This window comes from Manis pentadactyla, chromosome 8 (assembly GCF_030020395.1).
Source record: "Manis pentadactyla isolate mManPen7 chromosome 8, mManPen7.hap1, whole genome shotgun sequence".
In the NCBI taxonomy this organism is placed as follows: Eukaryota; Metazoa; Chordata; class Mammalia; order Pholidota; family Manidae; genus Manis; species Manis pentadactyla.
This window is the reverse complement of record NC_080026.1, coordinates 36,047,717-36,071,739: the sequence shown is the minus strand read 5'-3', so window position 1 is coordinate 36,071,739 and position 24,023 is coordinate 36,047,717. Positions and strand designations below refer to the sequence as shown.

At 43.0% G+C, this 24,023-nt stretch overlaps 1 protein-coding gene across 5 annotated transcripts in view; it reads left to right on the top strand.

The window, feature by feature from the left end:
- The window catches only part of MGAT5 (alpha-1,6-mannosylglycoprotein 6-beta-N-acetylglucosaminyltransferase), a 335,878-nt gene that overhangs the window by 136,760 nt on the left and 175,095 nt on the right, over window positions 1-24,023 (top strand). For all 5 annotated transcript variants that reach the window (XM_057505663.1, XM_057505664.1, XM_036886669.2 and 2 more), the window contains one exon: window positions 13,448-13,612. In XM_057505663.1, the coding sequence (XP_057361646.1) occupies window positions 13,448-13,612 (165 nt within the window). The remainder of the gene's footprint in view (window positions 1-13,447; window positions 13,613-24,023) is intronic.

Genomic DNA, 24,023 nt, shown 5'->3' with positions numbered 1-24,023 from the left:
GCATGAGGTGGCTCAACTAAGGTAGCCCCTGCACCATGTTGCAAACCTAGGTAGTGTTCTGAGTCACATAGAGAGCTTTTACATGTGTTTCATTCCAGCTTTCTTATGGAACTGAAGAAGAAAAAACTTAACGTTGGATGTCATTGGAGATAAAAGCCTGTGAAGGTTTTACTTTGACTTACATTTTGCTTTTTGTCTCTGTTCCCACCACTATTACCAAGGATCTGTTTTTTGGAGGGCTGGGTGATGTGATAAGACACCATCACCAAAGCAGAAATTCTCCACCCTCGAGGAAAATAGACTGTTCTTTGGAATTAAACTGTTAGGAAAAAAATGAGCTGGGTAGTTTGGTGTGTCTGAGGAGGTCTTGATTATTCTACTGTAATGTGGCCAGGGTGATAAAAGAAACGTCTTTCTGCTTTAAAACGCTTGGAACCTAGGTCTGTTTGTGGCTTGGGGCTCTTGCAGTGATCTGCTAGTAGAGGGCCAGCCCACCCAGCACCCCCACGAGAGCCTGGCCAGGTTCACAAGCTACCCAGCCAAAGGTCTGGGGAGGCCCCAGGAGTGCTGTGGACAGGAGTGCAGTCAGAACACGGGGGCCTGGGAGGAATCAGAGGCTCGTTCCTTTACTTTCTTTGCCAGCAAGGCCTTTTCCTTCATGCCTCAAGTCCTGGCTGGAGGGGAGTGTGCTCATGTGAGGGGGTTTGACCCGGGCTCAGAGTAGGCCAGTCGCTGACGTGGGGTTCCTCACCACGCCCGGTGGTGGGTGAACCTGCCTGGTGGTGGGTGGATTCTTCTGCCAGAACTGCTTGGACAAGTGTCATGCCCCTGTGGCCACCGTGAGAGCTGCTCGCCCTCCTCATGCCTGCCTTCACACCTCAGCTGCCTCTCAGGGCCAGTGGGCGGTGGCTGAGCATCTCTTGTCTGAGTCCCTGCATCTGCTCTTCCTTCCACCTGTGAGCCTTCCTTCCTGGGAGCTCACTCCTGCTCTCCTTCTGTCCTTTCAGAGGTAGGGCCCAGCCCCTCCTTCATCCTCATTCTTCACATTTACACTACCTGTCATTGCATATTTATTGTATATGTTTGTCATCTCTCTCCCCCACTTAGAACACAAGTCCCCAAAGGGCAGGGAGTTTTGTGTCTCTTGTTCCCCACCTTCCCCTGAGTGAATAGCAGCACGTCTCCCACCTCAACTCAGTCTGTGTGGTACAGTTATAGCCGGGCTAATTTGAAAATCACAGTGATACAGTAATGTTTTTAGTGAGATTGGAAACATGAAGAGAGTCCCTGTGGACTCTGTGTCGAGGAGGTCCCAAAAAGCTATTCTGTATGATTCAGACATGGGAGCCATTGTTTATTTCTGGAAAGCAGACAGTTTATACATGGCTTAAGGAAGGGCTCTTTACTAGATGTCTGAGCTTGGGCAAGTAACTGATGTTTCAAGAGCCTGCTACCTCTTTTATAAAACAGAAGATATAATTTCACCGACCTCATAGGCTTGTTGTAAGGATTGCATGTGACAAAACTTGTTGAAGCACCTATATTAGCAAAGTGCATTCATTACTGTGAATTGTCACTAACTGGCGGGCATGTACTGCATCTGTTACCACCCGACCAGAATTGTCTGTGTAAACCTGACATTGTTGACACGTTTGAACACAGGGCTTCAGGAACATGTTGATGTAGCTGTCCTTAGCATTTACAGGCAACAAGACCTGACCAGATATGGGAGGAAACAAGCAGTGCTCCAGAGGAAGGGGGGTGTCCTTACAAAGAAAAAAGAAAAAAAGAAAATTTTCTTACTCTCAAGTCCAGATAAATTTTGATTTCCCTCCAGTCCTTTGCAAATAGATATGCATGTGTATGCTTGTTTAAAAAAATAGAAATATTTTATATACAGTTTTTAAAATTCACTTTTGTGTAATTTTCTCGTGAGATATTTCTAATCGCTATATACTTTACTTCCTCATCCATCCATTCAGTAAATATTTATTGAGCTCCAGATGTTAATGGCTGGTGGCAATAAACAGAGATGACAGGACAGACTTCTCTGCCTTCCTTGAATTTCCAATCTGGCGATTTACAGACGGACATAATGTAATTTAATTTTTTTGGTGGATATTTGGGTAATGTCTGGTTCTTATCTATAATCAATAACACTACTCTCTTTTAAAACTAACACTCCTTTTAATGTTTTTGTACAGAATGAATGGCCTGTATTTTGCTCATTACTACAACTGTATTATCTTTCTGTGGGAAGGTCACTTGAAAATTAATTTAAAAACATATAACTGATGAAACTTGACATTCCTGGCAGTCAGTGGGAGTGAGAGATTGGGGTTAATTCCTTTCTCATTAGCACCTTTCTTTCTCATTAACACTCTGTCTTTGCTGGTTTCTCCAGAGCAGTAAGTGGGGCTGCTTTTTGGCTCTGTTGTTCTCACTCTGCCTGTCTGGCTAACTGTGGTGAAGAGGGACTTGCATTAGGAATGAGTGCAGATAGAAATTATTTTTGGCAGTTCAGATGTGCTCCTTGTTCATTGCACAGTTGGTTCTGTGCTAGTCAATCATGGCAGCTGTACCTTAAACGTAGTTCTCAATCGTGGCTGTGCTTAGAATCCTTAACATGTGGGTCTGCAGATCTTGAGTGAGCTCCTTGAAGATAGGACTGGGTAACTGTGAGTCCACAGGCAAAACTAATGCACAGCAGGCTGGAGAACCTTCGCTTCAGAAGCAAGTCCCAGGGAAAGGGTGGGGGCATAGCATAGGCCCTAAGTATAGCCTTCTTGATAATTGTTCAAGGGTTGATCAGCTTGATGATTGGGGCAGTTGGGGTTTAACCATCCAGCCTCATGGCTTTAGCTAACAGACCTATCAGCTGACAGACCTGTCTCCACCTGCAGGACCTCCTTGCTGAGATCCCATCTCCCCGGACTCCAGCTATGAAGGAAGGCATAACTGCCAGTTTTATCTCCTTGGCTGTCCTGCTCAAGGATGTGGCAACACCTCCCAGCCCCTTCTTACCCGCTAGTGTCATGGCTTTCTGGAGATGAAAACTTGCAGAAGCTGTCAGAATACCTGTTTGAGATTTTGTTGATCTCACCCTTGATCAAAGAACATCTCTGGCCTGATAGAAACCAAAGTGTACTTTCTCCAGGGGCACATCTTAAATGTTTTCGATGGTGTTGCTCTCATCTATATCATGTACAATAATTTTGAGGAACACAGAATTGAGGTAGTAATGTTGGGATTAAATTTTTATTGGTAAATCTGAAGCACAAACAACATTCTAAAACCCTATTAGTAATTTAAATTTGTAGTCCTGCTGAGGACACATTTTACTGCTATAGTAACTGTAAAACACAATGCTAAATATAAAAGTATTATACTAGAATTTGGAGGAATGTTTATATCTTTTCTTTGTTAAGTGCTATGAAATTATTCTTGGGCGTACAGTCTCAATGGATAAATGGGTTATCAATAATACTAAAACAGAAACCAGAATACTCTGGTATTTGTTTAAATTTGCAGTAAAGCTCTTAATAGTTTTTGCAGGTTTACCTGTAAAATACAAAGGTGAGGAATATTTTCATCACCTAGAAAGGTGTAATTTATTTGGCCTTATTTGTGGGAAATTGTACTTCATTTATTCGTTGGTCCCTTCATTTGTTCATTCCCTGAGTTGCTAATATAATCCATGCTAAGTATTATAATGTTCTAGGCACTGTGCCAGCTGGTAAGAAGACAAAGGTGGGCTTAACATCATCTTTGTCCTCGTGTGTTTTATTGACAGGCTCTTTTATCTTGTGTTGGACTGTCTTGAAATAATGACTCAAATAGGTGCTTCAGTTGAAAATGAACTTTTTTTCCTTTTGTGTTAGGAGAGAGGGGAACACCACCATCATGCTCCTCATATTGTCCTGGCAGGATCCAATGAGTTAGTCCATGTAAAGTACTTAGGACAGTAGCTAACACACTGAATTTACTCCGTGAATGGTGGTAGTGGTGACGGTGAACGTCAGCACCCTCCTCCTCATTGTCGGTTCCCTCAGCCCTACCGCACAGAGTCACAAAAGGTCCATCCAGTAGGTGAGCTCAGCAAGGGACAGTAGGCCACACTCACTGGTGGGCTGTATTTTAAGAGTTGAGGTAGTAACTTCTTAATGCTGATATGACTGATGCCTTTGTATTCTACACTGGGGATGCTCCACTGATGACTGATATCGCAAACTATGGGTTGGAGGACTCTGTCCATAGTCCTGTTGACTTTTAACAAAAAGGCAAAAGATTACCAGCCCTGATGAGACCAGCACAAGGGCTAGCCTCTGTCAGCTCCAGAGGGAGGCTGACATTACTCATTGTCCTTCCCTTCCTGTTTGTAGCCATGCCTCCTGCCTCGAGGTGGAAGTCACACAAGAAGGCAAGGTCAGGGAATGGCTGCCCACACTGTCATTCCCTCTGTGTCAAAATTCTCTGTTCTCTCTCTACAGAGGGGCAGTTGGGAAGACAAGGATTGGGAGAAAATACCTTAATTAGTGGTTCTTAAATGGGGGTAATGGTGCACCCCCTCCCACACTCACTGGGACATTTTTGGTTGTCACGTGGGGGGACTCCTACTGTCATTTATTGGCTAGAGGCTAGGGAGGCTACCAAGCACTCCACAGTGCACAGGCTGAGGGGTGCTGGTCCCACAGCAAAGAATTATCTGTCCCAATGCATCAGTAGTGTCAAACCTGATAAACCCTGAGTTAACCCAACCTAGGAGGCCAGGGCTTATGTGTGTATGGCTAACTACAATTGCTGGTAAAAGTTGATGCCATTTTTACATGTGGACACTGGAGATGGGAAAGATTGATATCCTTTATTTGAGGAGTGTTTTCTTTTTTTAAATTGACTTACATACAACAAAATGCACTAATCTTAGTGTATAGATTGATGAATTTTGACTTGTGTATCACTCCTGTAACCATCACCCAGATCAATATCAAACATTCCTATTAATTTGATTTTCTTTACCCTTTAGCCTGTGGAATAGTTTCTTTATACTGAAAATACAGCCACTTCTCAGTGGCACCATTGGCCTCATCAGCATGGTTAGCCTCTGGCAGTCTTGAGAACTAGCTGATGCTTTTGATTCAGTGTAAGAGCCAAGCCGGAGACTGACTCCTGCTGTCCTTGCCGCCTAAGGACGTGCCAGGGACGGGCTGTGAGTCATCTGACCCTGTGGCTGCAGCTACCAGGCGAGAGTGATTTCACCACACTTTGGATAAAATGATAAGGCTTTGCGTCCTTCAGGGAGAGATTTCTTCAGGAAGGATGAGAGCATTTTCCAGAGCAAGGTTTTCTTTCTTATTAATATATGTAATAGGCACTAATGTCGCACTTTCAGTTTATTATGTGCCAGCTGGTGTTCACAACATGTTATAAATATTAATTAATTAAGTCCTCATAACAACTCCAAATAGGTAGGCTTATTTTTATTTATTTATTTATTTATTTTGGTATCATTAATCTACAATTACATGAAGAACATTATGATTACTAGGCTCCCCCCTTCACCAAGTCCCCCCCACATACCCCTTCACAGTCACTGTCCATCTGTGTAGTAAGATGCTGTAAAATCACTACTTGTCTTCTCTGTGTTGCACAGCCCTCCCCTTTCCCCCACCCCACACATTATACATGCTAATCATAATAACCCCTTTCTTCTTCCCCACACTTTTCCCTCCCTACCCTCCCATTCTCCCCAGTCTCTTTCCCTTTGGTAACTTAGTCCATTCTTGGGTTCTGTGATTCTGCTGCTGTTTTATTCCTTCAGTTTTTCTTTTGTTCTTATACTCCACAGATGAGTGAAATCATTTGGTATTTGTTTTTCTCTGCTTGGCTTATTTCACAGAGCATAATACCCTCTAGCTCCATCCATGTTGTTGCAAATGCTAGGATGTGTTTTCTTCTTATGGCTGAATAATATTCCATTGTGTATATGTACCACATCTTCTTTATCCATTCATCTACTGATGACACTTAGGTTGCTTCCATTTCTTGGCTATTGTAAATACTGCTGCGACAAACATAGGGGTGCATCTGTCTTTCTCAAACTGGAGTGCTGCATTCTTAGGGTAAATTCCTAGAAGTGGAATTCCTGGGTCAAATGGTAAGTCTATTTTGAGCATTTTGAGGAACCTCCATATTGCTTTCCACAATGGTTGAACTAATTTACATTCCCACCAGCAGTGTAGGAGGGTTCCCCTTTCTCCGCAACCTTGCCAACATTTGTTGTTGTTTGTCTTTTGGATGGTGGCCATCCTTACTGGTGTGAGGTGATATCTCATTGTGGTTTTAATTTGCATTTCTCTGATAGCTAGCGATGTGGAGCATCTTTCCATGTGTCTGTTGGCCATCTGAATTTCTTCTTTGGAGAAGAAGAAATCTGTGGCTTTCAGAAGAAATCTGAGTCTGTTCAGCTCCTCTGCCCATTTTTTAATTGGATTATTTGCTCTTTGTTGAGGTGGGTGAGCTCTTTACATATTTTGGATGTCAAGCCTTTATCAGATCTGTCATTTACGAAAATATTCTATACTGTAGGGTACCTTTTTGTTCTATTGATGGCGTCCTTTGCTGTACAGAAGCTTTTCAGCTTGATATAGTGCCACTTGTTCATTTTTGCTTTTGTTTTCCTTGCCCGGGGAGATATGTTCATGAAGAAGTCGCTAATGTTCACATCCAAGAGATTTTTGCCTATGTTTTTTTCTAAGAGTTTTATGGTTTCATGACCTACATTCAGGTCTTTGATCCATTTTGAATTTACTTTTGTGTATGGGGTTAGACAGTGATCGAGTTTCATTCTCTTACATGTAGCTATCCAGTTTTGCCAGCACCATCTGTTGAAGAGACTGTCATTTCCCCATTGTATGTCCATGGCTCCTTTATCATATATTAATTGACCATATATGTTTGGGTTAATGTTTGGAGTCTCTATTCTGTTCAACTGGTCTGTGGCTCTGTTCTTGTGCCAGTACCAAATTGTCTTGATTACTGTGGCTTTGTAGTAGAGCTTGAAGTTGGGGAGCGAGATTCCCCCCCACTTTATTCTTCCTTCTCAGGATTGCTTTGGCTATTCGTGGTCTTTGGTGGTTCCATATCAATTTTTGAACTATTTGTTCCAGTTCATTGAACTATTGGTAATTTGATAGGGATTGCATCGAATCTGTATATTGCTTTGGGCAGGATAGCCATTTTGACGATATTAATTCTTCCTAGCCATGAGCATGGGATGAGTTTCCATTTGTTAGTGTCCTCTTTAATTTCTCTTAAGAGTGCCTTGTAGTTTTCAGGGTATAGGTCTTTCACTTCTTTGGTTAGGTTTATTCCTAGGTATTTTATTCTTTTTGATGCTATTGTGAATAGAATTGTTTTCCTGATTTCTCTTTCTATTAGTTCATTGTTAGTGTATAGGAAAGCCACAGATTTCTGTGTATTGATTTTGTATCCTGCAACTTTGCTGTATTCCGATATCAGTTCTAGTAATTTTGGGGTGGAGTCTTTAGGGTTTTTTATGTACAGTATCATGTCATCTGCAAATAGTGACAGTTTAACTTCTTGTTTACCAATCTGGATTCCTTGTATTTCTTTGTTTTGTCTGATTGCCGTGGCTAGGACCTCCAGTACTATGTTAAATAACAGTGGAGAGAGTGGGCATCCCTGTCTAGTTCCCAATCTCAGAGGAAAACCTTTTAGCCTCTCACTGTTCAGTATGATGTTAGCTGTGGGTTTATCATATATGGCCTTTATTATGTTGAGGTACTTGCCCTCTATGCCCATTTTGTTGAGAGTTTTTATGATGAATGGATGTTGAATTTTGTTGAATGCTTTTTCAGCATCTATGGAGATGATCATGTGGTTTTTGTCCTTCTTTTTGTTGATGTGGTGGATGATGTTGATGGATTTTCGAATGTTGTGCCATCCTTGCATCCCTGGGATGAATCCCACTTGGTTATGGTGTATGATCCTTTTGATATATTTTTGAATTCGGTTTCCTAACATTTTGTTGAGTATTTTTGTATCTACGTTCATCAGGGATATTGGTCTGTAGTTTTCTTTTTTGGTTGGGTCTTTGCCTGGTTTTGGTATTAGGGTGATGCTGGCTTCATAGAATGAGTTTGTGAGTATTCCCCCCCTTCTATTTTTTGAAAAACTTTAAGGAGAATGGGTATTATGTCTTCTCTGTATGTCTGATAAAATTTCAAGGTAAATCCATCTGGCCCGGGGGTTTTGTTCTTGGGTAGTTTTTTGATTACCACTTCAATTTCATTGCTGGTAATTGGTCTGTTTAGATTTTCTGTTTCTTTCTGGGTCAGTCTTGGAAGGTTGTATTTTTCTAGGAAGTTGTCCATTTCTCCTAGGGTTTCCAGCTTGTTAGCATATAGGTTTTCATAGTATTCTCTAATAATTCTTTGTATTTCTGTGGGGTCCGTCTTGATTTTTCCTTTCTTGTTTCTGATTCTGTTGATGTGTGTCGACTCTCTTTTTCTCTTAATAAGTCTGGCTAGAGGCTTATCTATTTTGTTAATTTTCTCAAAGACCCAGCTCTTGGTTTCTTTGATTTTTTCTATTGTTTTATTCTTCTCAATTTTATTTATTTCTTCTCTGATCTTTATTATGTCTCTCCATCTGCTGACCTTACGCCTCATTTGTTCTTCTTTTTCCAATTTCGATAACTGTGACATTAGACTATTCATTTGGGATTGTTCCTCCTTCTTTAAATATGTCTGGATTGCTATATACTGTCCTCTTAAGACTGCTTTTGCTGCGTCCCACAGAAGTTGGGGCTTTGTGTTATTGTTGTCATTTGTTTCCATATATTGCTGGATCTCCATTTTAATTTGGTCTTTGATCCATTGACTATTTAGAAGCATGTTGTTAAGCCTCCATGTGTTTGTGAGCCTTTTTGCTTTCTTTGTACAATTTATTTCTAGTTTTGTACCTTTGTGGTCTGAAAAGTTGGTTGGTAGGATTTCAATCTTTTTTAATTTACCGAGGCTCTTTTTGTGGCCTAGTATGTGGTCTATTTTGGAGAATGTTACATGTGGACTTGAGAAGAATGTGTATCCTGTTGCTTTTGGATGTAGAGTTCTATAGATGTCTATTAGGTTCCTCTGTTCTAGTGTGTTGTTCAGTGCCTCTGTGTCCTTACTTATTTTCTGTCTGGTGGATCTGTCCTTTGGAGTGAGTGGTGTGTTAAAGTCTCCCAAAATGAATGCATTGCATTCTATTTACTCCTTTAATTCTGTTAGTATTTGTTTCACAAATATTGGTGCTCCTGTGTTGCATGCATATATGTTTATAATGGTTATGTCCTCTTGTTGGACTGAGCCCTTTATCATTATGTAGTATCCTTCTGTATCTCTTGTTACTTTCTTTGTTTTGAAGTCTATTTTGTCTGATACTAGTATTGCAACACCTGCTTTTTTCTCCCTTTTGTTTGCATGAAATATCTTTTTCCATCCCTTGACTTTTAGTCTGTGCATGTCTTTGGGTTTGAGGTGAGTCTCTTGTAAGCAGCATATAGATGGGTCTTGCTTTTTTATCCCTTCTGTTACTCTGTCTTTTAATTGGTGCTTTCAGTCCATTTACATTTAGGGTGATTATTGAAAGATATGTACTTATTGCCATTTCAGGCTTTAGATTCGTGGTTACCAAAGGTTCAAGGTTAGCTTCTTTACTACCTTACTGTCTAACTTAACTCGCTTATTGAGCTATTAAAACACAGTCTGATGATTATTTCTATCCCTTCTTATTCCTCCTCCTCCATTCTTCATACGTTGTACGTTTTGTTCTATGCTCTTTTTAGGAGTGCTCCCATCTAGAGCAGTCCCTCTAAAATACCCTGTAGAGGTGGTTTGTTGGAGGCAAATTCCCTCAACTTTTGCTTGTCTGGGAATTGTTTAATCCCTCCTTTGTATTTAAATGATAATCATGCTGGATACAGTATCCTTGGTTCAAGGCCCTTCTGTTTCATTGCATTAAATATATCATGCCATTCTCTTCTGGCCTGTAAAGTTTTGGTTGAGAAGTCTGATGATAGCCTGATGGGTTTTCCTTTGTAGGTGACCTTTTTACTCTCTCTGGCTGCCTTTAATACTCTGTCCCTGTCCTTGATCTTTGCCATTTTAATTATTATGTGTCTTGGTTTTGACCTCTTTGGATCCCGTCTCTCGGGAGTTCTGTGTGCCTCTGTAGTCTGAGCAACTATTTCCTCCCCCAGTTTGGGGAAGTTCTCAGCAATTATTTCTTCAAAGACACTTTCTATCCCTTTCTCTCTCTCTTCTTCCTCTGGTACCCCTATAATGCAGATATTGTTCCTTTTGGATTGGTCACACAGTTCTCTTAATATTGTTTCATTCCTGGAGATCCTTCTATCACTCTCTGCATCAGCTTCTATGAGTTCCTGTTCTCTGGTTTCTATTCCATCAATGGCCTCTTGCATCTTATCCATTCTGTTTATAAATCCTTCCAGAGATTGTTTCACTTCTGTAATCTCCCTCCGGATGTCATCCCTTAACTCTTTTATATTTCTCTGCAGCTCCGTCATCATGTTTATGATTTTCATTTTGAATTATTTTTCAGGAAGTCTGGTTAGGTCTATCTCTTTCTCAGGGGTTGTGATTTTGCTCTGTATCAAATTTTTCTACCTTTTCATGGCGATAGAGATAGTTTGTGGAGCTGGCGCAAGCGATGGCTGGGCGAATGTCCCCTCTTGTTGGTTTTTGGCTTTCCTCTCCTTGGAGAACAGCGACCTCTAGCGGCTTGTGCTGGGCAGCTGCACGCACACGGGGCTTCTGATTCTTGCCCGGCTGCTATGGAATTTAGCTCCGCGTTTGCTGTGGGCGTGGCCTGCCTCGGGCGGCTGCTCCGATATGGCGGAGCCGTGTCGGAGGGGAAACGGCCGGGAGGCTGTTTTATCTCCGTGAGGGGCCTCCAAGCTGCCCTGCTGCCCAGGGTGTTAGAGTGCCCAGAGTTTCCCGGGATTCCCAGCTGCTGGGCTAAGTGTCCCAGGATGCTTCCATCCAGCTGTGGGGCCCCTGTCTCTTTAAGACTTTCAAAAAGCACTCGCTTTTCTTTGTCCCAGGGGTGCCTGCTGCAGGGACCCACTCACAGGTCTTGCTGTCCTGTTTCCCTAGTTTCATACACTGTGTCTGCACTCTGTTGGGGATGGCTGTGGCTGGGTGTTTAGCAGTCCTGGGCTCCCTCTCCCTCCCCGCTCCAACTCCTCTCCTCCTGCCGGGAGCTGGGGTGAGGGGCGCTCGGGTCCCACAGGGCCGTGGCTTGTATCTTACCCATTTGCGAGGCTCTGGGTTCTCGCAGGTGTGGATGTGGTCTGGCTGTTGTCCTGTGTCTTCTGGTCTCTCTTTTAGGGAGAATTGAATTTGTTGTATTTTCAAAAATATATGTGGTTTTGAGAGGAGATTTCCGCTGCTCTACTCACGCCGCCATCTTGGCTCCGCCCCTGGTAGGCTTGTTTTTATCACTCTTTTACAGATAAGGAAACAGGAACAGAGAGTAAGGACTCAAACCTAGGAAGTTTGGCTCCAAAGTCTGGACAGTTAACCATGGCTTTGGATGACAGACCCTGAATTTTATACTTGGTTTCTTTTCTCTCCCTGGCTCTTCTGGCTGGTCCCAGTTGAGGCATGAGGGAGTTAGGCAGACCTGAATCGAGTTCCTTTTCTGATTTGTTACCTGTGTAATCACTGGCATATTACTTCATGTCTGTGAGCCTCAGTTTTCTCACCTGTAAAATAAAGTCATACCTACGTCACAGAAAATATGAAAAAAATGGGATTAAAAAAATATATATGTGTGTGGCATGTAATAGGCATTCAGAAAATAGTAGTTCCTTTCTCCCTTTCTTTGTTACAGTCATATGTTTCGCACTATTGCTCTAACATCATGGCTGGCCTGTCTTCAGGTAAGACACACTGAAGAGCAACAGCTGGGCCTGATCAGGTGGTGGTTTGAATGAGTGAACCAAGTGCTGTAGAGCCTACCCTTGTGAAGTCTGATGTCTGGGCTTGGACGAGTGGTGGGGAGAATGAGGTTATGCCAAGCACACAGAACCAGACTTTCAGGATAAAATGTGGGTTTTGTTTCTGTTCGTAGTTTTTCATCAGCTCCAGCTATGCTGCCTGGAAACCACTAAGAACACAAGCTTCCGTGTAAATGATGTATTGATGTTTCTATTCTGAAGAGTTTCTCTCTTTACCTGGCAAAATAGGACAGCCCAAGTACCTCTCGGCCAAGGTCCATTGGCCATGCTCTGAGCTTGGTGAATTGATCGGGTGTGTATTTCTTTCTTGGCCAGATCAGAGCACCTGCTCAGAGCACGTTTGCTCTGTTCCCAGCAGAATGGAAAGTGGCATCTTCTGGGTTTCAGTTCAGGACTTTCCCACATTCTGCCACCCACATGGTACCTCTGCCCCAGCCTACTCCCGCTTCATTAATGAGCTTGGATTCAGTTCACATGGTAGCTGTCCTATTGTCCTTCTGCCTTTCTCACATATACAAGTTAGTATGTCTTTGTTTGATCATCCAGAGGAGAGGAGGGACTAAGTTAGTCTTTGTGTATGTGTGGCATATCTTGTGAACAAACTTAACGAATGCTTATGTAGATGTAAGGATAATGTGTCTGTGATTGGTCTGAAGAGGAGTACAGTGCTCTTCAACCCACAGTTCAGATGTCTTAAGAAAGGGAATCAACTCTTAAACATAAGCAACATAAGAGAATATCCCCAGCATCTAAAACAATGCCTGGCACATAATAGTTGCTTAATAAATATTTCTTGAATGGATGAATGAATCTAGTTTTTATTTTAAGTATCTTTCTAAATCTCATTACCATTAACTCTGGGTTATCCAGCATGCCCAGGATCTAGCACAGTAACCTTTATTAAGTATTACCTTATATAACCAACAGAAATAAAGACATTGCAAAAAATTGGGCCATATTAGAGTATACAGCTCGGGAAAACAACAATGAACTTGATTGAGAAGCTACTTCAGCTTGCTGCCCTTTGGAGCTGTCATTCTGTGTGTCAGTAAAGATCATGTACAAGGAGGAGGAATTGATTAAAGTGTTTTGGTAGGGTGCTACGTAACAGGAGTTTTCTCTGTGGGCCTAATAGATGAAAATAATTTTTATGTCATTTATTGCCAGCTTGCATTGCAGAACAGCCGATTTTTTTGTGTGTTCTCTGGGCCACTTGAAGATGGCCTCTGTCATCTTTTAAGCTATAGTTTGTTTGGACTGGTCTTTGAGCAGTATCTTTGGACTGTGCCACTTCCGGTTCTTCAAGTCAGAGAGTGTGAGCAAGAGAGCCTGTGAGTGTGCACATGCCAGACAAATACACAAGGGCTGAACAGTTTTTGAACTCTGCGTTCTCTTTTCCAGATCTGAAGAAAACGCTGGCGGTGCTCTTGGATAATATTCTGCAGCGCATTGGCAAGCTGGAGTCAAAGGTGGACAATCTTGTAATCAATGGCACAGGAACAAACTTGACCAACTCTTCCACAGCTGTTCCCAGCTTGGTAGCACTTGAGAAAATTAATGTGGCAGGTAAGAACAGCAGTTCTGTGCCCTGACATGGAGTCAGACCCTGCTGTAAACTGGGAAAAGAATGAAGGAGCACAGTGGTTCTTACTAGTGTAAGATTAAGTCCATAAACTTACCGTTGCCCCTGTAAGTATTTTATTTTTGAATTACATGTTAAAACGTGTTACAGTCTCATCATGATGTGGGATATCTGGTGGTTCTATGACATATTTCACATAATGAGCTCCTGGAATTCACTTTGAATGAGAAGATTCAGAGTAAGTGAAATGGGTAAGTGAAATACAGAGGGTATCAGGAAGCTCATGGCAGTTAGAGCGCCTTCGTCCTTCCCATTTTCATCAGACAGTTTCAAAATAGTTACATGCAATAGATTCTCTCCTCTCTGTTGTTAAAGAAGGGCCACCATTGCGGAACATGCCTCCCTTGTACCTATGGGGAAATATGAATTCTGGAAATGGTGCTCAGGAAATGAACGGCCCTTTCTGTAGCCATTCTTGGATGCCAGCAGGCAGTTCCCACTGGAATGTGTTTTGTCTGGCCCCTTCTTGAAACTGGAATCTTGGATGAGAAGAAAGAAACTCCTGTTACGTAGCACCCTACCAAAACACTTTAATCAAAATCGAAAGCAAAACCCAAACCATATACAGCATGTATTGTCCACAGCTCACAACACCTGTGACATGTATGGGATCCCACCCTCCCCACTGACCCCCACAGCAGCCCTGTTACACAGCACTTTGTGGTTGAGCCAGGTGTTGCTTGCCCTTATTAGGGTAACCGCTGCTGTTTCCTAGGGACCCAGCACAAAGCAAAGAGCTTGAGGATTAGAATTAGGTGTCTTGGGTAAATGGTTGTGAATAGCTTGTCTATGTACCTGGTAGGTGATAGCCAAACACTAGTTGATGGATAAAATAAGTAGCTGGGTTACTTTGGAAATTTATAAATCATTTCAGTACACTTTTTGGCGTGTTTCTCTCTGCCTCTTTCTTACAGAAATTCACAGACTTAAGTGGGAGAGATGCTTTTACTTTCTTACCTCCCAGTGTCAAAATATTTAATTGTTTCACATTATGCAAGGTTTTTGTATTACCTTTCTGTTATGTTCTTTGCCCTTTAGCGAGTTTTAGATGGCAAAATATATTTCTAATAATCCAAAGTATCCAACTAAACAAAGGTATTAAAAATAACTTTTAATTACAACACAGAAGCAGTGTCATCTAGGCCATAAATCCTGTCTTCCCTGCAGTTTCCAACAGCTTCTGTAATTAGAGAAGAAAACCTCCCACTGTGTTGAGCTGCTTATTAATAAATGGAACCCATGCCTCTCCCAGCCCCACTCCTCCACCCCCGTCCCCAGTAGGAAATGCTATTGAAAAGATCCTATCTGATTGCACAGCTGCTCTGTTACCATATTTCTAGGGGTGGGGAGGGGTGTTTTGCCTCTGACTTTGCTGCCTCCCACTGCCTCCGTCCTTAAGGCCCATGTAAACACATCCACTATCATTCTCTTCCTTGATAAGGGATCTTGCTGACTGTCCTGTTTGTGTGCCAGGCCCACAGGAAGAGTTCTCTGCCTGGGCTCCAAGTCCCAGGGTACACAGTTGTGGGTAGACCTCCAGGAATTAGGGCAGGGAAGGAGCTGGTGGCTACTTCTTTCAAATGGGATCCCATCCCCACATACTGAGCCAGTTTACGTGTTAACAAACATCTCTTGCATATAGTCTCAACATCATTAACTCCTAGTGGGGCTCCCCACCACCACCAAAATATGCCACTGGTTACTGAGATTTTATTAATATTCAAAGAACCAAAGTATTTTGGTTCTTTTTCCTTTGTGGGAAAGGGGAGCAAGTTTAGAGTTTTTTCCCTAAAAATTAACCACATTCTTCTTTGCACCTTTCATTTGTATGGGATATGCTCCATGCCTTTGAGATTTTTACTAGCCAATTAGGAAAACTACATATATGAATAAAATAACACAAACCATGGTTGCTGTAAGTGGAAGACATCCCACAGGAAGGTAAACTTTGAAGGTGGGTAGGATTGAGGCATCTGGATCTTGTGGAGGAGATGCAGACTAGAAATGGACTGACCCACAAAAAAGTTGGAAAGAACGAGAGGAAACTAATCCAGCAGCCATCCTGTAAATAAATACCAGTTATTATTCCTGACCCTTGGAGGCACATGATTTTATCTTCTCAGCATCTCCAAGAAGTGGTTTCATAGGTTTTACTGAGCTCAGGTATTTGGGAGAGGGGACCCCTGATTCTAGGATCCCCTGAGCTCTGCTGTGACCTAGTGACATGTAGAGAAGAGACTGTGAATGTTCCATATCGCTTCCATTTGTAAATCATCATAAATGCATGCGTATAGAGAAATGTGCTACCATTTTCTTAGAGGTTCCTGAAGAGCTAACGGTTTCCTGGCATATTTCATTCCTTGTCTAATGAGGTTCTGTGTGTCTAAGGGTTTGTGTGTAACCGTGCGTGTGTGCATGTACCTCACCTTCCTTAGACATTGCTGTGGCCACAGTGCATGTAGGTGTGAAGCAAGAGTTGAAGGCATCCTCCTGTATGCCCGCTGCCCCTAAGGTGGGAGGGTCCATTATGTTTAGTTAACCCCGATGTATTTCTAATCGTTTTGCTGTGCCTATAGATGAGGATGCCAAAAAGGAAGACGAGAACTTAGGTTCATAGGCCTCCTTCATGAAAAGCCCCTCATTGCTTTTGTTACCCTCCCTCCCATCTGTGGTCATAGAAAGAATGGCTCTTGAGCTGTGAGAGAGTTCCTTTTTAGAGGGTTCCAGTCCTAGTTGAGCGAAGTTTTTCTTTCTCTTACTGCATTAAGACATGTGGTAATTGCTCAGAAATGTTCTCCCTGGTGTGTCTTTACTGCTTACTGATGTTTCTGATTACTGACTGTTGTATCTTATTGCATGCCGATCTATCTTCTGGTTGGCTATAAACTGCTTCTAATTGGGCACCATGGCAGTTGAAGTGTTTCCTCATTGATTTTCTTCTTAGGGACAGGTGAGTGTTGTGTCCGTGTGTCTGTTCTTTCTCTGTTTAGCTGTATTCTGTGTGGTTTTTACACAAGATGGCTTTTCTTTCCAAGTTTATCGCTCTTGGGCTTTTTTATTAACATGAAAATGAATGTTCCCCTAGAGAAATTTAGGTGGGAATGAACTTTATTGAAATCGAGAATCAGATTAAGCTGCATTTTTGTGCTTGGTTTATCTTGTGGAAAAGGCAGAATCAAAGAAATGAAAAAAAAAACCAAATTTTAAGAAATTCCCTCCCTTCGACCAATCACATAGCAAATCAGTTTCTCCAGGTTTACTCCCTGAAATAACTTGCATGTTCCCTTGCCAAAGTGTCTGCTTTCAGACTGAAGCTTTGTTTTTGTGAAAGGCCTATTCTGCTTTTCTCTAGTTATGTGATCTTAAATGACAAAGTAGAGCAAAGAGCATTGGGTCTGTAGTTCTTTGCCATGTACTAACTTAGGGGGAATATGTATTAATGAAAATGCTTGCCTTCTGAGGACTGACAGTGCCCACTTTGTCTTTGACCATCTTGTCTTGTGCAAAGCCTACCTGTTGGAAGTTCTCAATAAACGCGGCCCATGTGGGTCAGATTGTGCTGGAAGGGACAGCATTTTGGTAGCATTTGGTTTCGGTTCTTTTTCTCCACTTCTTCTTGTGGGTATTTGCTTTGAAGTGGGACTTGGTGTTTCATTTCCCTCTCTCAGATCTCAGCAGACACCGCCTAAGAAGCAGGACTCCGTTTTTGTTGGTCATGACTGAGCTTCCCATAGATGAGTCTGTGCTGTACAGCCTTCAGAGAATGTGATTGATTGTTACAAATTTAGACCGTAATATTTGGGGAGGCTGGAGACATTGTGTATCCCTCTATAAAAAGGAGGGGAGTGAGCATGGGTATGTGGCTGCTGTGCATTTATTTAATTGTACCCTGAAGAACCAGTTGTCCTTCACATCAGCTGAATAACTCACTTGTATTGAGAATTAGATAAAAGGCAAAATGTCATGATAGCATCCCCTTTGTATTATGACTGCTTGCAATCACAGGGTAGATAGGGAACCACAATCACAAAATCAAAGGTGTAGGCATAGCTCAAGTGGCCGTTTTCTTATATTTAGTCCAAATTGAACTGTTAGGTGGCCCTGCAGTCCCCAAACATCAGTTGCAGCATATTCTAGTATTTGCATTTGAAGTGCAGCATATTTGTACTTGGGTGCTGTTCACAATAAAAAGCACCATAATTATTGTACTTATCATCTGAAAATTGAAAATGCAAACTGTCCCTGCTGAGTTCCAGGGCTTGCCTTTGGAAGTGCAATTTTCCCCTCTTTGTGCTGCTAATGGACCTGAAATTAAGCGGCCCCTGTGGGGTTTCCTTGTTGGTGTACCCATGTTACCAGTTGCGTTGGAGAAGCACCCGAGGTGTCGCAGCCCCTGCCAGGCAGGTGGCTTTCCCTGGTTCAGTTATCAGCCAGTGAGTGACATCCCGAGTCTGCCTAGAGAAAGGAGATTGCAGAGTACTTTCTTATTTGAGCAAGAAACAAACGTGTTTCTCCTGTCTACTGTCACTTTTTGTTTGATTCTTTGCAAGGGCAGCAATAAACATTTGGCTACTTGTCAGAAAGAGTTCTTCTGGTATCTTCATAGAAAAATGAGTATCATTGTCGGTGTGGTTTGCACTTTGCATGGCCCAGGGAGTTTTGATTTTTATCATGAAGGAGAAGGAGGGCAGGACAAGGAAATGGAAGAAAAATACAGTTCAGGAGAAAGTGGTGCTGACCGTTGAGCCTGTGTGTTTACAGCACTGATTCTCAGCTGCGAGATTTTGTCCCCAGGCAATGCTCAGCAATGTCTGGAGACATTTTTGGTTGTCACAACTGAGGAGGTGCTGTTGATATCTGGTAGATAAGAGGCAGGGATGCTGCCAGACACCCCACTATGCAAGGGCAAGTCCCTACAACAGAGAACTCTCTAGCCGCAAGTGTCAATTGGCCTGTGGTTGAGAGCTCTGACACAGAGGCCTCCTCAGAGTCTGGTGTTCCTATGTACGATCAGCGCAGAGAGGCGCTGAGTCCTTCTGGTTTCCTGAGGGGCCAGCTGAGACCTAACGCCCCCTTCCCTCTTCCTAACAAAGCTGTCAACAAGTCCTCCACCACCTACCACTGCTAGCTTTGCAACTAATTTTTGACACCTCTAAAAAAGAGATCTTATAAATTCCTAGAAGACTGTTTTGGGATCCTGACCTTAAGAAACTCCTTTCCTGGACCCAAACTAGTAAATTTTTAGCAATTTTCATTTTCCTTCTGCTTATATAGAAGGTTATTATTTTCATGAAAGAGCTGCTAATTCAGAATGATGATGGCAGAGTAGTCTGAGAGAGTAGATTTAAATTACAAGAATGGTTTAGAAGAAAATCCATTTTATTAATTTTAAGCAGAGTATGTAATTATCAAGATATGAAAGAGTAAATTAAATGAGTTAAGGAAAACAAGACAGGTCCCCAAAGATCTAATTCACAGCATGAAATACCTTGCATAGCATATTTGGAGCAGTATAAAATGAGATAAGACTGGAAAGGCAGGTTGGGGGATTTGTGAGTTTTCAGGGTAAAACTAAGGAGTTTCTCTTTTGTTCTGTGGGCACTGACAGCTGATGAGGGTTTGAAGCAGGCAGGTGATTAGCTGAGATCTGTATTTGCACAGGAAAATTAATGGCTATGTGGAAGCAGGATGCTTTTGCAGGGGTCACCCCAGAAGCCAGGTGAGAAAGTTCAGTTGATTCAGGTAGGAGTCATGTAGGCTAGACTTGAAACTAGCATGAGGTCCAGGGAGAAGGAGCTGACGTGACAGGGGCACCAGAGGACCACGGGGAAGGGTGAGGAGCAGTCATAAGGATTCCCAAGGATATAGCTTGAGGGATGAGAGGGTGAGGCATTAATTGGGGGAAGCAAGCCAGCAAGGACAGGATTTGGGGGAGACAGTGGCCAGATGGTGATGTGGATGTAGGGAGTGTAAATTGCCTTGCTGCGGGCGATTCCTTTAGGAGTGTCAGTTTAAAGGAAGTTGAAAGGTTGGTTCTAGTGCTCTGGAGATGAGGACCAGGAAAGGCCAGGCTGCCTTGTTCAAATCCTGGCTCCACCACATTGTACCTGCGTGACCTTCAGCTTGTTTCTTAATCTCTCCATGGCTGGTTTCCTTATCTGTAAAATTGGGGAAATAATAGTAGAGCCCATTTCAAGGAGATTGCCAATGAGGAGAGTGAAATTATAAACTGCTTAAAAACATGCCTGGTACGAAGTTAGCACTGAATGAGCACTTGCTAATTACAGTTTAAAAGCTCTGTTTGGACTTTTGATGAAAAAATAGTAGAAATTGCATTAACTAGTTACTAAGTTATCACCACTGATGATGGTGATACAGTTAATAGCTATATTTATATGGTGCTTTATAGATTAGAAAATATTTTCACATATATTACTTCACTTGGGTGCTTTAAAATGTGCAGTTCCCAAATTGACCTTTTGTCAATACTTAGAGACCTTTTTATCAATATTTAGAGGCTTAGCAGGAAATCCGGTATTTGTCAGTAATCTCTTGGTTGCAAGAGGCCAAAAGCCTTGAACAGAAAGGGAATTTGGAGCCCAGGTAATTGGAAAATTCAGAGGGTGAAGCTGAGCTCAGCACTGCTGGATGCAGACATGGGAACACGGTCAAGAAGCTCAGCTGTACTGCTGTGTTAGTTTAGGTGATGCTCAGCATGGTGACGGAAATGGTCACAGGTGGCTCTGGCCCTCTGGCAACAGTCTTGGGGAGGGTTCTGGTCGGCTTGGCTTGTGATACCTGCCCTCCGTGACCCACTCACAGTGCCCAGGCACATCCTGACTGGCAAGACCTGGACTGTGTAGGTCACCCTGAGATTTTGTGGTAGTGGGAGAGTCCCCAAAGAGTTTCCGGGGAAGCAGGTAAAATAGGTGTAACTACCAAAAACCCATACCACATTACAGTTTGGATTTCCAGGGTTCTCCTAAGCTTGACTCAAGCTTCTCTTTCCTTGAGGGTTCAGAAGGCAAAGCTTCTGGAATGCTTACATTTCTGGCCCCATCTTAATGCTGCTGGGGCCGAGTGCACTTCAGCCCTGCCTGGGACTGGCCTAGCCCACAGCATGCTATTTGTTTATGCCCTTACACATTTACACGTTTTGGCCCTCAGCCTAGAAAGCCCTTTTTTCTGGCTCATCTTTCAAAACTCATCTATGCTTTTCTTGCTGTCACTCCCACTCCAGAGATTCCTGGGGCCCTTGCTCTGCGTATCCCTGGACAGTTCGTTTGATGCTCTGCCAGGCTCTAAGCTCTTCAAAGGCTTGGGCAAAATACCCTACACTTTTCTTGTAAACCCAGTACCTAGCTGGGAACCTGGCGAATAGCAGGTTCTCAATAACCAAATGTACTCCTCCCTCTCCTGAACACACACCAGGTCACCACTGTCCTGGAACTTCGATCAGGACAGTGATGGCCATGTACTCAGTTCTAGATCATCATGTCTGCCACAACTGTCACCCACTTGGGCAGTTTCTTGAATATTTTAGGAATTCCAGAAAGCACCTGGGAAGTTGACTGCTATATGCTTTTGCTTTGCTACATTTTCTGAAAACTGAGATCCAATAAGAAGATAACTTATTTTGTAATTTCTTGGTGGCTAATTAGAACAATGCGAGTAGGATTAAAGATCATTCTAACCAGCTACACTCTATCAGAGATTGCTCTGAATGAATGGTTCTTGCAGAAAAGAAGCAGGGACCCACCACTCTTAGTGCCTTGGGACCCATTACTGACCCTTCAGGGAATACATTGCTTTTTTCATTTCAAAAAGTGAGAGTTTGTACCCCTGTGGGTTATACTGTTCTCCCCCAGCCATTTGAGGGGAAACAGCTGGCAGAGCAGCAGCTCTTAAGATCGAGCACCGTGGGGCTGGCCTCGGGAACCTGTGCAGGCTGTTCTTTCATGTATGAAAATACCTCCACCCAGGGGTGTTCTTTGGGTGGGAGATAGAATGTCCTGAAGTCAAACTTGTTTTAATCAGAAGACCACAGATCCCACTTGCTCTAATTTGGCTAAATGAGGTATGTGTACAGTGCTATCAGCTTACATATGGTATTGATTGAGTAGGTATTCCACAGCTACAGTGAAGCATATGCTCTCCTGCAGGTACATTCTCTTCTCTTTGCCATTGGCTCCTTCACCTACTTCCATTGACACATATTTTATGCAGGCATTCTAGAACCTGAGATTTTAAAATTCAGACAAGTTTTAAAATTAAAGCTGTTTTGATAGAGGTAGGGGAATGAATCCATCTCTGTGTTGTTGAAAAGGTTTTTTTTTAGTTTGGGGAGTGTTTGTGGGATTTTCTTTTATGCTGTGCTTTTGACTTTGCATATCCCCAGCTTCTAGAATTAGGCGACCTCAATAATAATCAGTTACTAGTTTTGTTGTTGTTTTTCCATTCTCACTGTATCTTGGAAAAAGGAAGAGATAAACCATATATGGTGAAGGTGGTCAGAAATGCTTAGCTGAGCTTAGAAGTTAGGATAACAGGTATCCAGTTAGATACGTTATTATGAGGGGCTGAGAGCTGCCCTGCAATTCTAGACAGCAGAAATCATGTTCCTTGCATTCTCCTTCCTCTGGCACTCTACACCGTTGGGCATTAAATCAATCTCCTGCGCATGACTGCAGCCCCCAGTCCATTTATGTCAAGCTGATGGCCTGTAGCACTGACAGAGCCAGCAGAGAGACTACGTGTCTGAGGTTGACGGAGGGTTTAAACTGCATTTTGATTGCCTTGTCAGAGTTGGCTGGCTACACTGTTAGCTGGTTTTAAGCTGCCTTGATGTTTCATGTTGGTGAGCTTATGTGTCAACATTTACAGTAGGGACTCTGCACCCTGGTACAGTTGGAGATGGGCTCTTGCACCAGAGTCATTGTAGAGAGTTACAGTGAACATCAGGGGAAAGGCTTGTGCTAATGCTTTCCCCTATTGGAGGATGGGCTTGGGCAGCAGCCATAGGATTGTGGTTCACACAGACTCGACACTGCCTACCTGGGTTCTCATCCGAGTTCCGCCACCACCTGGCTGTGCATTCTCCATTAAACCCAGTCAGTTTCCTCACCAATAAAATGGGTCAAGTACCTGTGCTGTGGTAATATTGTGAGGACTGTGAGTTATTATATGGAAAACACTCAAGGCCAGGTACAAAAGAAATCAGTAAGTTTTGACCATTGGGACACTACTTCTATGGACCCAACTCACAGTTTGACCCCTGAGCCAGTTGTATAGCAGATGGTCATTCCTTGATGAGTGTGTGAACTAGCCAGTCTAATGCTGTATTTAAAAGAGAAAACTAGACCTGGGAAAGGGACTTCTGGAAGCTTCCTGGTACTCACAGGCTGGACCTGGTCTTTGGCATCAGATAATCTTGAGCACAACCATGACCCCTTACTTGCTTGCTGTTGGCACTTACCATGGCTGAGCCCTGCCTTTATTCTCTAGACAGTGGAAATAGTAGCCCAGCAAGGGTGCAATGAGGTCGTGTGTCCTGAGAGCCTGGTGCTGCATCTTATCCCCACTTACCTTCAGACCCTGCCCTGGCTGGTTAATCCCTTGTTAGCAGTGAGGGGAGGCACAGACATAATACAGCAGACACTGCTGTGTCTTTATAAGACGGTGCTGTCTGCATGGTGCCAGGCTTGTGAGAGGCAATGGAAATACAGCAGGAGAGAAGCTGACTGCCTGTCAGGAACATAGGGCTCACATGTCACCCGGGGGCTGGGGGCAAGAGCTTCTGGTGGTGCTTGCAATGCCTTTCTTGACCCTCAGCCTAGAGCTTCTTTCACTCTGGTCCAGAAGGACCTATTGGCTTTGCTTGACCTTTTGACCTTGAGAATGACCTTCAGATTCTGGCTGTCTGGAGATAGGGAAAGGAATGACCCACAGGAATTGGGATGGACTTGAGGCAGAAGGGATTTCACTGTGAAACAGTGGAAGCCCACAGCCCTTGTCACAGCAAACTAGCAGTCTGGAAAACTGTGCCTGACCCCTCGCTGTACCTTCTCGCTCCAAAGTAGGGAGGGGAATTCCTGTGCCACAGAGCTCAGCTCTCAAGGGAAGACAGTCATTAACCTGTCTAAACTTTATGCTAATAGCACTCTCCATAATTGCTTTCATTAAGTATGGTTACTATACGCAGTACAAGTTACAGCAAGGTAGCAGAAGAACAAAGTAAATATTGAAGACTTTATTTCAGGGTGCAGTTGGGGCAAGGAGAAGATTAATAAAAGCTGACTTGGATGGTATCTGACACCAAAATATAGTGAATCACTT